The sequence below is a fragment of the Raphanus sativus genome, chromosome 8 (assembly GCF_000801105.2).
Source record: "Raphanus sativus cultivar WK10039 chromosome 8, ASM80110v3, whole genome shotgun sequence".
In the NCBI taxonomy this organism is placed as follows: domain Eukaryota; kingdom Viridiplantae; phylum Streptophyta; class Magnoliopsida; order Brassicales; family Brassicaceae; genus Raphanus; species Raphanus sativus.
Genome location: NC_079518.1, coordinates 19,077,330 through 19,091,475, shown reverse-complemented (window position 1 = coordinate 19,091,475; position 14,146 = coordinate 19,077,330). Strand labels below are relative to the sequence as shown.

Below are 14,146 nucleotides of genomic sequence, written 5' to 3'. Positions count from 1 at the left end.
GTATTCAAGCTTAAGTTTTACGACAAGAACAAGATCTTGTCGAAAAGTTCTTCGTAGAGATTTGAATGCTTGGATACCTTTCGCAAAGACACCGTCGACAATTTTTACAAATGATTTGATACTAACTTCGTTGTCAATACGAACCAGAGCTTGTTTCGACGCTGCGGATAAATCTATTCAAGAATTTTATCGTAAAAATTAGTTTAAGTAATTTTTACGGGAATTTTCTTTTTTGAGGAATATTTTCGAACGTTAATTTCGTTGTTACAGTTTTTGACCCAACAAGGAATAAATGAAATATCCCTTCCACCTATCACCATCGTCACGTAGTTTAGGACTGCCCCTCCTTCTAGCGCCAAACTGTTAGGGTATTTTCTGGTACAAGCGATTCGTGCTCAGTCTACAGAATGATAGGAGGAAGGAGATAAGTAGTCGCAGTGCTTTCTCCTGCTTCAGTGGTCGATGAACGAAGAGATCCTGCTTTTAGGATACTGCCATAAGGATATGGGCCAGTATATATCGTCAAGTCAGACCGGAACCCTTGATGAGGACCGAAGTAATTTTTCAGGGTTCGATCCATGCCGTAATATGGATACGCTATCGTGAAAAAGGAAACAAGGAGAAACCCTAGCCGCTATGCCGATAGCCGTTGACGGCTAGATCTCCTTGACACGGTTTTGGAAATTTTCCGGAAGAGGAATATAGGAGATTTTCCGATTTTCCCCTCCCTTCCTTTTTCTATTGATGAACATTTTTTGCCGATTTTCCTTTCCCCTTTGGTGATTAAATGGAAAATCCTTCCAGGTATATATATTAATATTCCGGCACCTTTCAATGACATAGATCCGAGTTAGAACCATCACCCTTGCTCGAGAAAAATGTCGAACGATCAGATCCCCTTTGGAGCGATTCCAGCTTCTCATGTCGATGGTAATGCTAGGGCTCGGTACCTATTCGGTGATCCTTTCGCCTCACCTATTCTGACTCCAGGAGCGGCTTCGAGAGTGGGTAGTGAAGACGTTCCCATGGCTCCTTTGCGACAGCGTCGGTTTTGCTCTTTTGGTGATGGGGGCGAGGATGATCCAATATCAGACATCAGGCAGGGAGACCTGATGGGGATTCGCAGGAAGTATTCTCTTCCTGACTCGGTGGAACTACGATGTGCGAGTGAATTCGAACGCGCTTGTGATGGAGGTACCGACGAGATAGCCATATTTGAGGCGTACCTAGAAGCAGGCTTAAGGGGGGATATCCCTTCCTTGGTCGTGGAAGTAGCGTCTTACTTTGGGGTCTCTCCTTCGCAGTTCACACCGGAACCGTGGCGTACCCTGATGGCGATTTAAGTGTTGGGTGAATTTCACAGTATTCCGTTTTGACGCGCTGCCGTCTTTGGTTTCCGATTCCTGAGATTATTGTCCGTGTACTGGACCGTTTCAGGTTTCGTTAACCCAGCAGAACCCCACGAGTTTCGAGATCCTTATCGGTCTCGTAATTCTGAGTTACGAGCGCGGGCTATCCCTCACTGAAGACCATTTTGAGGCACTTCTGCGGGTGCAATACTACAAGGAGTCGGCCTGTTGGCGACTGACTCCTCGTACCATGATGCTGGTAGTAAGGGGAACTGTTTCCAATTTTAACAATTGGAAACAATTTTTCTTCTACGTCCGACTTAACGCTGCGTCCGTCGCGGAGGAGTTTATCCCGATGTTCCGGACGGTTCCAAATCCCCTTCCGCACATTAGCATGATCCATCCCTGGCCTAGGGACATTATTGAGGTGAGAGACGCGCTTAGGAGCGGTGATCATTGGTGGACCAGTTTTACTCGTCGAAGGGTTCGGAAGGGGATCCGAATGGTTCATTCCGATTTCGAGGCGGAAGGTGACGTAGATTTTGCTCCTGTCGAGCATCTCCCGGAGCGTGTTCCGGTCGAGAGGTCGCCTGAGTTGCCGCGAAAAGACATCGAGGTCGAGGATCAGGACTTTCCCGTTGACGATTCTCCTCTTCCAGGATGGGATCCGTCGCTTGGCTTTGGTGATGGGAGCGGTTCGAGTGATGCGCCAATGCCCAATTTTGACGACTTCTTTTTTGGTCTTCCTGATCATCCTAATCCGTCCCCCTTTGTGGAGGAAACGGAGAGGCCTGAAGTATTGGCGGAGACTTCTCGCGTGGTAAACGGGGTTAGTCTTTACTTCTTCTTGTATTATCCTTATTATTTGATTGTATTTTTATTTTTGTAAAAATAAAAATTCTATTTTTGAATTTTCCAGGCGATGAACAATCTCGGCTTGGCGTTGGTGGATAGCCAGAGAGAGTCGAGGATTTGGCGCTTCAAAGCAGAGAAGAACGCGAATGATTTGGCGCGACTCCAGGAGGAGACCTTAGAGCGGAATTTAAGGGCGGCTGCCAACCATGCTAGAGAGATTCGCCGAGCGAGGAGGCAGGCCAAGCGGGAGATTGCCGCCGAGATGCAGAATCGGGCGACGCGATTCCAGGAGGAGTATTACAATCTCCGGGCGGCCGATGCTGCGGTAGGCAATTTTAAGTGTCGCAGATCGGTCGGAGCTCTCACGAGGACTCAGCAGAGGGATTATGTTTACAAAGAGGAGTTGAGCCTTATGCAGGGTGGCATGAAGGACAATGTTCACGCCGAGTCGCTTGTTCCCCCCATCGAGGAAAGGATTTGGGGACTCTTTTAGCCGATTCATGTTTCTCCGGACACGGTGGAGGTTACGACCTAAGCGGAGGGAGGTGAGGATGAAGTGACTTACCCGACGGAGTTCGGAACTTCGTCGTGGATGATTTTATCCTCTACTGAATTTGTCGGGAAAATGTTTTTCCCCTATCTTTGTATTTCCGTGGCCAAGTGTGGCTGTTTTATCTGTTTATGCCGCGACCGTAGTAGGTTGCATAATTTTATGTATTTCGGGACTGGCCTTTTAAGGCTTTGAATCCCTGCCTTCTTTGTGCGGCTTTTTATAAATATGAAGTAAGTTTTTCGATGATTTATGCTTTGTGGTATGATTTATACTTTCGAAAAGTGTAGAGGGTAGAACAGGAGTAGTCATTTTGTATTCTAACTCTTAATTCGTCGCTTGGTCTGTATGCTACTTTTTAGCGAGCGTTTTAGGTGTAAGCGATAAGAGACATGTTTTGGGATCTCGTATTTAATACTATGTCTGTGAGATGTTAAGTGCCAGCAAGGCTGGGCTTAGGGCAAGACCTAGGTCTACTCTCAGCTTTAAGGCTATGCGATGACTGATCGGCTTCCGTTTTGCATGTTCGTGATTTTGACCTGACTCGTACCGTTTTAAAATCAGCGAAGTGTTATTGGCTTATATGATTTGTCTGGGTACGAACCGAGCTACTTCCTTTACGAAGTGCTAAACGAAATTTCGATTTTCTTGTATAGCGCGCTATGGTATCCTGGTCGGATGTAAGAGGATCTTGTGAAAGATCTGACTACGAATTTGTTTAAGTGAAACATTTCTGTATTTGCCCGTCGGGGCCAATCGGCGGGTTTGTTTTCGTTTTTAAAGTCGCGGAGGGACTATTTTAATGGTTGTTTTAATGTCGCAGACGGACTATTTTGATAAAATGTTTAAAGTCGCAGATGGACTATTTTGAAGGATGATACGAACTAAATATCTTCAGTAAAACTGCGACATCTCGCGTTTTCTTGAGGATACGTTTTTTGTTTTCTGGAATGTTTAGGAATCGATAGATTGAGAAAGAGAATTTTATTGAAAAAGTTTCGAAAATTTCGAATACAAGTGCGGGGTTTTTTTCGACCTTTTGTGGGACTATTTGAGAATACACACCCACTCCCCCCCCCTTTTTGGCGAGAGGGATAGCTGAACTCGCCGGGTTTCGACGAGCTGCCTACGTACCTCTATCGAGGATCAAGCCATCTCGTAGTTCTGTTTGTGCCGCGTGGGTGTTTACTCGTCGGTTGGTTTCTTGTCGACCGCTTTAGTCGCGGGGTGGACATCCACCTCGGGATTTTTCTTTTCCCGCTGAGTTGTGACGTCGTCTTCAAAGTTGGGGATGGTTCCGATCTCCGAATCTGCTTCAGCGGGAGATGTTGCTGTGCCCTTTGTCGGGGCATCCTCGGCGGAAGGCTGAGTTCGCTTGCGTTTAACCGTGGAGGTCGTCGTGAACTGCCTTAACTTATGCTCTGCTAGGAAACAAAGTCGCGACTGTTTTTGACAACCCCAGATTGCGGCGACTCCAGTCGAGGGAACGGCCTTCATGGCGTTTAGCCATGGAGTTCCGATGATCCCGTTGCAAATATCCGGGCTATCTACCACCGCGAAGTCAACTATCTTGGTAACGTTTTTTGCTATGACGGGTAGCTGAATTGATCCCAGGGTCATGGACGTTTGTCCCGGAGAAACCCGTGAGCGGTTTTGGTACCAGGGTGACTTCTCCGAGCTCCACGCCCATCCTTCTTAAGGTATCGCGGAAGATTAAGTTTACCGTACTTCCGGTGTCGATGAGTATCCTTGCGACTTCGAGATCTCTTATCACGAGATCGACGACCAAGGGGTCGCAGTGAGGCTGATCGATTCCACAGACCTCTTCCTCAGTGAATGTGATCGAGGTGTTCTGTCCGTCTCGAGGAGGCGACCGTGGGGGATACTTCGTAGTCGAGACCGAGTCCTTGCCGTATTGGGATCCTCCCATGATCATGTTGACCCTCCTGAGGGAGTTGTCATTCCCCCTATCGTCCAATCTTCTCTCGCGTTTTTCCCCGGCCTGATTTCTCGACGACGAGTTTTCCGCGGGAGGATTCTTACTGGTTTTTAGCGGACGGTCGGAGTCGAGGATTAGAACCTTGACGCTGGTTACTCCAGAAAGTTCTCCAGCAAGCAGCTTTGCGGCCAGCCTGGCCCCTACGACTTTGCAGTTAGCCGTGGACTGACCTTTGGTTTGATGGAACTTGCAGTATACGTTTTTGTCGTAACTCTGGTTACGATTCCACGTATTTCCCGAAGTCCTGCCCTGCTCCGGATTGATCGCGTAGTTGTGCGCGCCTTGGAGTTCTTCCCCCTCGTGATGGACGTACTTGTCGTTACGAGAGGTTTTCTTCTTTGATTTTGGATCCACGTCTTTCGAAGAGTTCCTTGTCGGCTTATGTTTTTGGGACAGGACTTTCGTCTCTTCTTCGATCATTACGTAATCCGAGGCTTTGTGGAGGGCGTCCTGGATTGTGCGAGGTTTCTCGAGCGTTATCCACTTTCTGAACTTCGACTTGTACCAGAGCGCCTTCCTGAGCGCGTCGATGGCGAATTTGTCGCTGATTCCGCTGACCTTCGCCATGATCAGTTTGAAACGGCTTATGAACTCTCGGAGGGACTCGCCCTCTTCCTGGGTTAAGCTCTAGAGATCGACATCAGAAGTTTCTCTATCGATGAACATAGAGTATTTGAGGAGGAATTCCGATGCGAGTTGGCGAAAGCTTCCGATGGAGTTTCGCTTCAACCGGGAGAACCATTCGAGCACCGCACCTTCGAGATTTTCGACGAACAGGCGACAGTAACCAGCGTCTTTCTCGCTTTCTCTAAGCCTGGCTCTTCCCATAGTGATATGGAATGCCTGGAGATGCGCCTTTGGATCGGTCGTACCGTTATACATCTACATCTTGAGCTTTCCCGGATTAGACACCTTAGTCTCGGAGATTCGCGCGGTGAAGGGCGTTTTACGAGCCACTTCGAGCAGCCTGTCGATTTCTGGGGCAGCACTCGTGGCGTGGTGGATCTGCAATTTCACGGCCCTTACTTCTGCGGCGGTCTTGGTGATGTAATCGCGGAGATCGCAAATATCGGGATCCTCTCCAGCGGTTTTCCGAGCTTGTCGGCGTTCGCGGCGAGTAATCTCGGTTTGCCTTTCGGCAAGTTCCTCCTGTTCGATCCAATAGAGGTTTTCCTCTTCTTTCATCATGGGTTTGTCAAACGGAGAACTTTCCCGAGCTGAACGGCTGCGGGTTCTTCTTGGATGGACGTCGGCGTCTTCCTCGGAGTCATCGCTGGGCTCCAAGTCGATACGCTCGACTTCATCCACCTGAGTGTCCTTTTCGGACGGCGGAGGTTTTTCCGAGTTGCCTTTTGTGACAGGGGATATTTCGCTATGGTTTTGTCCGGAAGGACGTTCCTGTGAAGTTCCAGGCCTATCGTGTGAAGTCGCGAACTCGAGTCTCCTGCCGCGGAGTTTCGTGGCTCCGCGAGGGAGGACTGCGCGGGACCTTGCCGTTAAGGTTTCAACCTGTTTGGTCAGGGTTACCATGAGTTTATCCTGCTCTTCCGACCTCTTTTCTTAGGCAGAAAGCAGTTTCTTGAACTCGTCGAGCGACGCGGCTTTAGCAGGTGCGTCGGCCGCGTAAGCCATGGGTCGTACCCTAGTCCGGAACCGCTTTCGCTTGTTGCTAGCTTCACCCAGGGTATGGTTCTCTTGTCGGAGGACAAGATTCTCCGCCTCTATAGCATCTAGCTTCTCGGTGCTTTGCTGTAGTTGCTTGGAGTGCTCTCCAAGTTTATCTTTTAGGGTTTGAACTTCGAGGAGAAGTTCAGGACCTCCGGGTGTCGTCTCCCGAGCTTTGTGAAGATCGGTAACCTGACTCAGAAGAAGCTTGAGCTTGTTGAGGAGCTCGATCTCTCTCGGAGACATCTCCGTTTGGTTAGTATCGTCCTCTAGTGTCATCGTCACGTAGTTGGATCACTCCCCTCCTTTTAGCGCCAAACTGTTAGGGTATTTTTGTGTAGGATCGTTTAAGTGCTACGGAACACTAGAGGATTTGTTTGTAAGAGTTGTAAATCGAGAGCAAAGAGATGTTATTGAGTATATTCTTTGGGACTACAACGTATTGGTGTATAAACCCTAGTTCCAGTCTCCTAAACTCTAATCTCTAAGTCTCGAATCGTCGATCCCTTATTTCTAGGGTTTTGGCTCCCCTTTTATAGTTGTAGATGTCGGCTTCAAGTAATAGAACTCTTCCATAATCGGAAAAATGGAAGTTTCTCCTTAGGCGAAAAACTTCTATTTTGCTTCAAGGGTCGGTCTGATCAAGGGGGTCGGACCTAAGGCAGGGGTTGGTCCATGGTTTCTCCTTGGGCAAGGTTCCGGAAGTCGAGGACCTATCCGGAAGCTGGAGAAAACTTATGTCTGGATATTTTTCCCCAACAGTTTGCCCCTTATTCCTTGATTTGCTCGTGGAAATCAAGGGATAACATGTGCTTCTTGAGCCTTGGTAGTTTTCTCTTAGAACGGAGTATTCCTTGGGCACCTTGTCTCCTTGCCATGAATCAGGCTGGGACCTTGATTGGTGAATGAAATGCTGATATTATGAGGCTCTAAAAATGATAGCTTTTTTTGCGAGCTGGTTTTTTGACTGCTTTGTCCTTTTCAGGTAACATGTCACGATCCACAGGAGAAAAAGCTATGGAGGCGTTCATGCAAGTCGCGGGGAAGCTCTCAGCCAAGAAGCCTGCTGCTAAAGCTACTACCTCAGGCCATGATGACGTTCTCATCCTCAAGAGTACCAAGCGCAAGGGACCTACTAGCTCAACCCCCTCTGCCTCAAGGAGGAGAACTCGGGCCTGGGGATCGACTCCGAAGTCATCGACTCCAGAGCCCTCTCTTCATCCTTGTGTGGACCTAGCCAAGGTGGTGGCTAATCTCTCCTCCACAACGTTCCCTGAGAGCGCATGCTTTCTTCCTTCTGGGGATATTCCGAAGGCTTCTGGGAGCGTCCAGTTTGATCTTCTTCAGGTAGGAGTCGCGCCTTTTCTTTTCACCTTTGTCATAGGGGTTGATGATTATTGTGGTTTGATTTGCAGGTTATGTCTCAGATTCACCATCTTGAGGATATGGTGAAAGAGCAGTCATCCAAGAAAGAGTTGGAGAGCTTGAATGGTCAGCTTATGGAGGAGAAGAACAAAGTCCTAGCTCAGGGGAAGGAGATCAAATCTCTTCAGATTAAGCTGAAGAACTCGAAGAAGGTCGAGGCTGCTACTGCTGCGAAGAACACCGCTTTGATGCGCCAGTTGGAAGAGACCCAGAAGGAGCTATGGGGGCTGAAGCTGGAGAAGGAGTCCTTTGAGGACAAGAGGATGATGGCTGTGAGTGGAGCCAAGGTGACTGCTCGCTGGGAGCTGATGAGGGAATGACTCAAGGAGCAAACCGATAAGTGGGAGTTGGCTGTGGAATTCCAGCGATACAAGCTGGTGAAGGAGGCCGAGGCTAAGTTGCAGGGATTGCCTCCTCCATCGTTTGATGATGAGCCGCCTCTCCCCAAAGCTGGTGCTACCAAGGAGACTTCCCCTACTCTATCTGAGGACGCGGCTGCTTCTCCAACTGCCTGATCTCCCTATACTCTAACTCTTGATCTTTTAAGCCCTTTCGGCTTTTGAGTAGCATAGAGTTGTCTTCAAAAAGAAATTGCCTTGCTTATGTTTCTAAGATAGGGAAATTCCCTATTAGAGGTTATCGGCCGAAGGCCGACCATAACCCTAATCAGATCAGGCGAGATCTTAGGAGCTGATGATAGTTCTACCCTTCGGATCGCACCACTTAGGACTTCAAAGGAATCAGGGCCTGAGTCCTGTTACCGTAATGATAGCCTGGGGGTTTAGATCTCGTCGAAGGTATACGCGCAGATTCGTGGGAAGGGATGGACCCTTGAAAGGGCTGAAACCTTGTAAGGGTCGTACCCTTGTAGGAATTGACCCCTTGTGAGGGCCGGACCCTTGTAAGGGTTGACCCCTTGGAAGGATATCAGTGTCTAGGACCTGGATCCTGTTAGTCAAACTGATTGAACCCTGAAATGATTAGAAAAGCGTTAGACCTTGTATTCCATTATTAAAAACCTGAGTTTTAGTTTTGGAATGAAAGATCCTTGCTTAGAACCCTAGGGTTCTAGCTCGGTTTGAACCCTGGGGTTCTTGAGCCCTAGAACCCGGAAGTTCTTAAGGCCATGAACCCTGAGGTCCCTTACCTAGGCCCAAAGGCTGTTTTATTGAAATCAAAGGTTTGCTCATTGAAACCTGAGGTTTCTGAGTGTTGGGGTTTAATCCTTAGATCCGGGGACCGTGATTAAACCCTATGGATACCTCGAAACCGGAGGTTGATGCTTTTGAACCCTGAGGTTTTTGGCAAACCCGAAGGTTGGTATTTGGATTCAAAGATCCTTGAACCCTGAGGTTCTTATCAGATCCGGAGATCAGTTAAACCCGAAGGTCCTTGATCAACCCTTAGGTGATCTTGAATCCGGAGATCCCTTACAGACACGGGGGCTGTATTGAACCCTGAGGCTCTTTTATAGACCCCGAGGCCGTACTGAACCCGGAGGTTGTTATATAGACCCTGAGGCCATACTGAACCCGGAGGTTCGTCATAGACCTTGAGGCCGTATGCGTTATGGGAGGTTTGTGATCGTATTCTGCTCCCCATGGGGGAACCACTACCGATCTGTTATTGAGAAACCGCACTCTGCCACCCGGAGGTATAGGCCACTCTAGTGAATCTCAATGCTGCACTCTACCTTTCTGCAGAAAAAGTCACGCTCAGACTTACTGTGGTCTGGCGTGGGCCTGCCCCGCGGAGCGACTTCACACCAGACACACTACTTTCCACGTCTGGATAATTATTAAATTTTGGTGCTAACCGGTATTTTCGCACATTTGCTCCCTGCATATCAGCCGTAAGCATCTGATTACAGTACTTTGCAGTGTACGTCATGCCCCCTGCGTGTATTTAGCTCATAGCGTCTTTAACGCAGGTTTTGGGTAGCACTATTACGGTGGTCCCCACGTAACTTTTAGATTTATAGCCTTTGCGCAGGGCCCGAGGTGCAGACAATGTAATAGGGTTGATCAGACCCGTTCTTTATATGTCGTACACCCATGTGAGTCGTCTCACTAGTATATATAGGGTTTGCTGAGATCTAAGGTCCCTTAGGACCTGACCTAACTAGTATGCCCCTTTAAGTACATTGGAGTTCCTATAACCCTTTTAGCCGTAACTAATAATGTATTTTATAAGCTTAGTATGGAGTCGTTATCGCATACATAGGAGTAGGAAACCAGTGTACTTAAATATATCGTAATAATAGTAGTAGTATATAAAGCTTGATTTGGGGACCTTACTTTAGAAGTTATAGAATTTGAGGTGCAAGGCATTCCAGCAGTTGGGTTGGACCTTACCGTCGCTGTCTTCCAGCTTATAGGCTCCTGCCCCTTGCACCTCTATTACCTTATAGGGACCCTCCCATCCAGGAGCGAGTTTTCCGGCTGATTTGTCCCTTGTGTGGTCACAGACTCGCCTTAGAACCCAATCCCCTTCCTGGAAGGTTCTGGATCTGACCTTCTTGTTGTAGCTCTTGGCTACTTTCAATTGGTAGGACGCATTTCTAAGGCGGGCCGCCTCCCTCTTTCCATCGAGTAGGTCTAGACTCAGGGACATTAGCTCGTTGTTCTCCTTCTGGGAGAGGAATTCAGAGACCGTGGTCCTTACGTGCACCTCCGTGGGTATCACCGCTTCAGCACCATAGACAAGCGAGAAGAGAGTCTCCTGAAAAGGATCTTCGGTATAGTTTCCCCTCGGAAAAGCAGTACCTGGCAGCTTGACGCCTTATCTTCCGACTTTCGTCTCGATCTTCAGGCAAGGTGTTGTACCTCAGATCGCTAATGATGGGAGTCATCCAGGTCTCTCCTTCGTCTACTACGGATACTTCTTCAAGCTTCGTCTCCTTTTCGGTTGCGGGCCATTGGACTACTAGTAGTGGGATGCTCATGTGACTTGTAGTTTCTAGTGCGGACCCTAGGTTAGCTAGAGCGTCGGCCTGGGAGTTGTTCTCCCTAGGGATCTGGGTGAGCTTACAGTGTCGGAACCTGTCGAGCAGACGCTTAGCCACGGATAGGTACCTGATCATACTCGGATCTTTCGCCTGGTAGTCTCCTTGGACTTGGCTTATGATCAGTTGTGAGTCGCTGAAGACCTGAATGTCTTCTACTCCCATCTGTTAGGCGAGTGTCAGCCCTGCTATTAGAGCTTTGTATTCAGCTTTGTTGTTCGTTGCTTTGAAGTTGCATCGTACAGCCCTTGAGGCTGATTCCCCCGTAGGGGAAATTAGGACTAGTCCCATGCCTGCGCCCCTTACGTTACTAGACCCATCGACATACAATGTCCATTCGCCTTTCTCCCCTTCGCTATCACGAAGCTTTACCTCTTGTTCCAGGCTGGAAGCATGGCAGGAGAGAATTCGGCTACGAAATCTGCTTGGACTTGCGATTTGATGGCTGTTGCAGGCCGGAAGATCACATCGTACTCCCCTAGCTCTATAGCCCATTTTGCTAGTCGTCCGGACACTTCTGGCTTGTGAAGTACTGCTTTGATGGGGAAGGAGGTGACCACCACAATGGAATCCACCTAACTACTTAGAGAAACATAAGAACAAAAGCAAAAGCTTTAAAGAGAAAATTCTCGGTTTATTATAAAAATGATCAAAGGTGTAAAACAATGATGAATGGTCTTGAGCTTATATAGGCTCGACCTTGACTCAACTACAACGTTCTAATACTCTAGAAAGGAAAGAAATACAAGAAAATAAAGTAGAGAAATAATGAGTTTGGCTCCTTGAAGAAAACTAGCCGTTAGGCTGATTTCTTGCCTTTGAAGAGATGTGATCTTGTATCTGGATATCTTGGTGAAGTATCCACGAAATAATAGTCTCTGGCTGCTGAATAATCTCATAAGGGTCTTGGTTTCTTCTGGTTCAAAGGAATAGAGCCGTTGGTCCTTGCTCATCAAGTGGTGGGAACTTTCCTTGAATGCATTTGGTGTGTCCGGATATGGGAAGTTGTTGTCCATGAAGATTCGCCTGTTCCTCTGCATGCTGGCACATGGAATGAAGATGTAAGCAGCTTCTGGTTGGTCAGTAATCTCTCCTGGTCGCCAAGTCTTGATTTGATACTGATTGAACCGGTTAGCTTCCAATTGAAGCAAGTGCAGAACTGGTTTAGCCGGTTTTGATGAATGGATCATAACTTCATAACTACGTGGGCTTTTCTCCTCATTCTTGGCTTGTTGGAAAGCTAAGAGATCCATCTTGAATTCCATAGCTGAATTTGGCTCGGTTCGCTTCTTGGTTGGTTTGAAATTCTCTTCTAAAGGCCGGTACGCGCAAACGGATGTGCTGGAGAACCTCCGGTTTGTAAAATTCATAACTTCTTCCTCCGTGAAGATTTTCTTGAAATTCCAATTGGGTTGGACTCCTTCTTGAGTGTAGAATCCAATAAAATTGGCCTCGTGATTAAAACCCTCCTGGTTTGAAAGATATGGCCTTTTGAATGCACCTATGTCGCTACTGGCTCCAATGTAGCTTGTATGGTTAGGTTCATGAGTTGGTGGTTCAGCTACTGACTTGAGGTCCTCATCATTCCCTCCTTCTTCAAAAGGTTTTGTCCTCAAAACCAATTTATCTGCACCAAGATAGAGCAAGTCAGGTTTCATCCTCTTTTGAGATTCTAGGGTCTTACCTTGGTATTGTTTTGGTTTGAACTTTGATGGCACATCTGGTGGTTCTTCTTTGGAAAAATAGGATAGGATTACTCCTCTGGTCCGGTCTGGTGTGATCTTGGCTTTGGGTAGATCTCCTCTGGAATCTTCAGCATTGGTTCCTGTCATAGACTCAACATCTTTGGCTAGAGACAAGTGTGTTATAGAAGTCATGGAATAATCAGCATATAAATTGTTTTGAAAAATTCCATTTTCAGTAGATGTTAAAATCTCTTGCTTCCTCCCTAAGTGTGATATAAGAAAAGAAGTATAATCTGCATGCTTATCTAAACTGCCTGGTTTTTCCTCACATTTATCAGGACCTAATAAATCAGTGTGCACATTATCCAAGTTTTCAGTAAGCAAACAAGGGATAGGATCACTTACCTGAAGTGGATCGGGTTCAAGGATGATTTCTTCTTGTTCTAGTCTCTCAGACACATTCTCTTGGCCTTCACTGAGACCTGCATCAACATTCTGGACAGAGTGCAAGTGCATCATACCAGTGTTTTGATAAGTAGGATTATTCACAGTAAGTTCAGAAATCACCTCATCATTAGTTGGGACTTGAAAAATTTCAAGTCTTGGACTTGCTTGCACAGCAAGGTTGGGTTCTTGTTCCTTGATTTCCATGTTAGTACCTGAAATATTTTCAACCTCTTGGGCACTAGACAAGTGTGTTAAGACAGTCATGGAATTACTAGAAACAGAATTATATCTAGCTTTCATCAAGTTGAGAAGTTCTTCAAACTTTTTATCTATCCTATCAAAAGAATCATCCAAGTTAGTAAATGAATTACTTACCTCCAAGTTAGTTTCTTTTGCTAACTTCACAGCTCGTTTTGTGGGACAATCTTTTGCAAGATGACCATGGCCTTGACACCTGTAACAAATAACCTCAGATGGTTCTAAAGATTTAAAGTATTCACCTTGGTTTTGTTTGACTTGAGGTGTATGCACTGGTTTCGAGCTTTGCCTCTTGTTTTCCGGCTGCAAGACTTGGGGTTGTACCACTCTGTTTGTAGACACCTTCTGATTGTGCTCTGCCCTTTCCACAAACTGCTTATACATGAGCCTCTTCAACTCTGCCCAAGTAAAAGGTGGATCATTGTAATAGATCCGATCAGCATCAAGTTGGCTCCACCATTTGTATGCTTCTCCAACTAAGGTATCTCTTGCATAAGATGGTTGTAACTTCTCTGGAATTCTCCAAGCTATAAACCATTGCTCCATGTCGTCCTCCCACCTTAGGTATGCACTTGGTCCTCCCTTATGACCTGAAAATTGCATAGTTAATGTATCCAAGCGATTCTGCCTAAGATGATTACCATTGTGGTTCCATTGATTGCTTTGGATATGGCTTGATCGGTTTCCCTGGTAAGGTCTTGCTGGTGTAGACATGGTGGTTTTCATTCTCCTTGGACAAGCTTGAACATAGAATTTCCCCTCAGATCTACCCCCATAGGTGACCTTTGATTTGGGACCATAGCAGCTTGAGTATTGGTCCCGTGGCTCTTGTTCTTCCTCCTGGTACTCTTGTTCAACATTTAGAGCATACTCTTGAACAGAGTTCACGCACCAAGAACTATCAGTATG

General features: G+C 47.0%; 1 protein-coding gene across 1 annotated transcript; it reads right to left on the bottom strand.

Moving 5' to 3' along the window:
* Nucleotides 1-3,939: 3,939 nt before the first annotated feature.
* Nucleotides 3,940-5,320, bottom strand: LOC130499032 (uncharacterized). Its single transcript, XM_056992922.1, has 3 exons — nucleotides 5,077-5,320; nucleotides 4,415-4,923; nucleotides 3,940-4,353 (listed from the first exon to the last, which is right to left on the bottom strand). The coding sequence occupies exons 1-3, from the start codon at nucleotides 5,318-5,320 to the stop codon at nucleotides 3,940-3,942; spliced, it is 1,167 nt and encodes a 388-aa protein (XP_056848902.1).
* Nucleotides 5,321-14,146: the final 8,826 nt, after the last annotated feature.

What these genes read in the sequence shown, in the direction of transcription:
- LOC130499032 (XM_056992922.1), bottom strand. Translation starts at nt 5,320, where the DNA reads ATGGCGAAGGTCAGCGGAATCAGCGACAAATTCGCCATCGACGCGCTC. An exon ending in ATCAAAGAAGAAAACCTCTC is followed by an intron (nt 4,924 to 5,076) that starts GTAACGACAAGT and finishes ATCAAACCAAAG; the next exon opens with GTCAGTCCACGGCTAACTGC. An exon ending in AGCTCGGAGAAGTCACCCTG is followed by an intron (nt 4,354 to 4,414) that starts GTACCAAAACCG and finishes GGATCAATTCAG; the next exon opens with CTACCCGTCATAGCAAAAAA.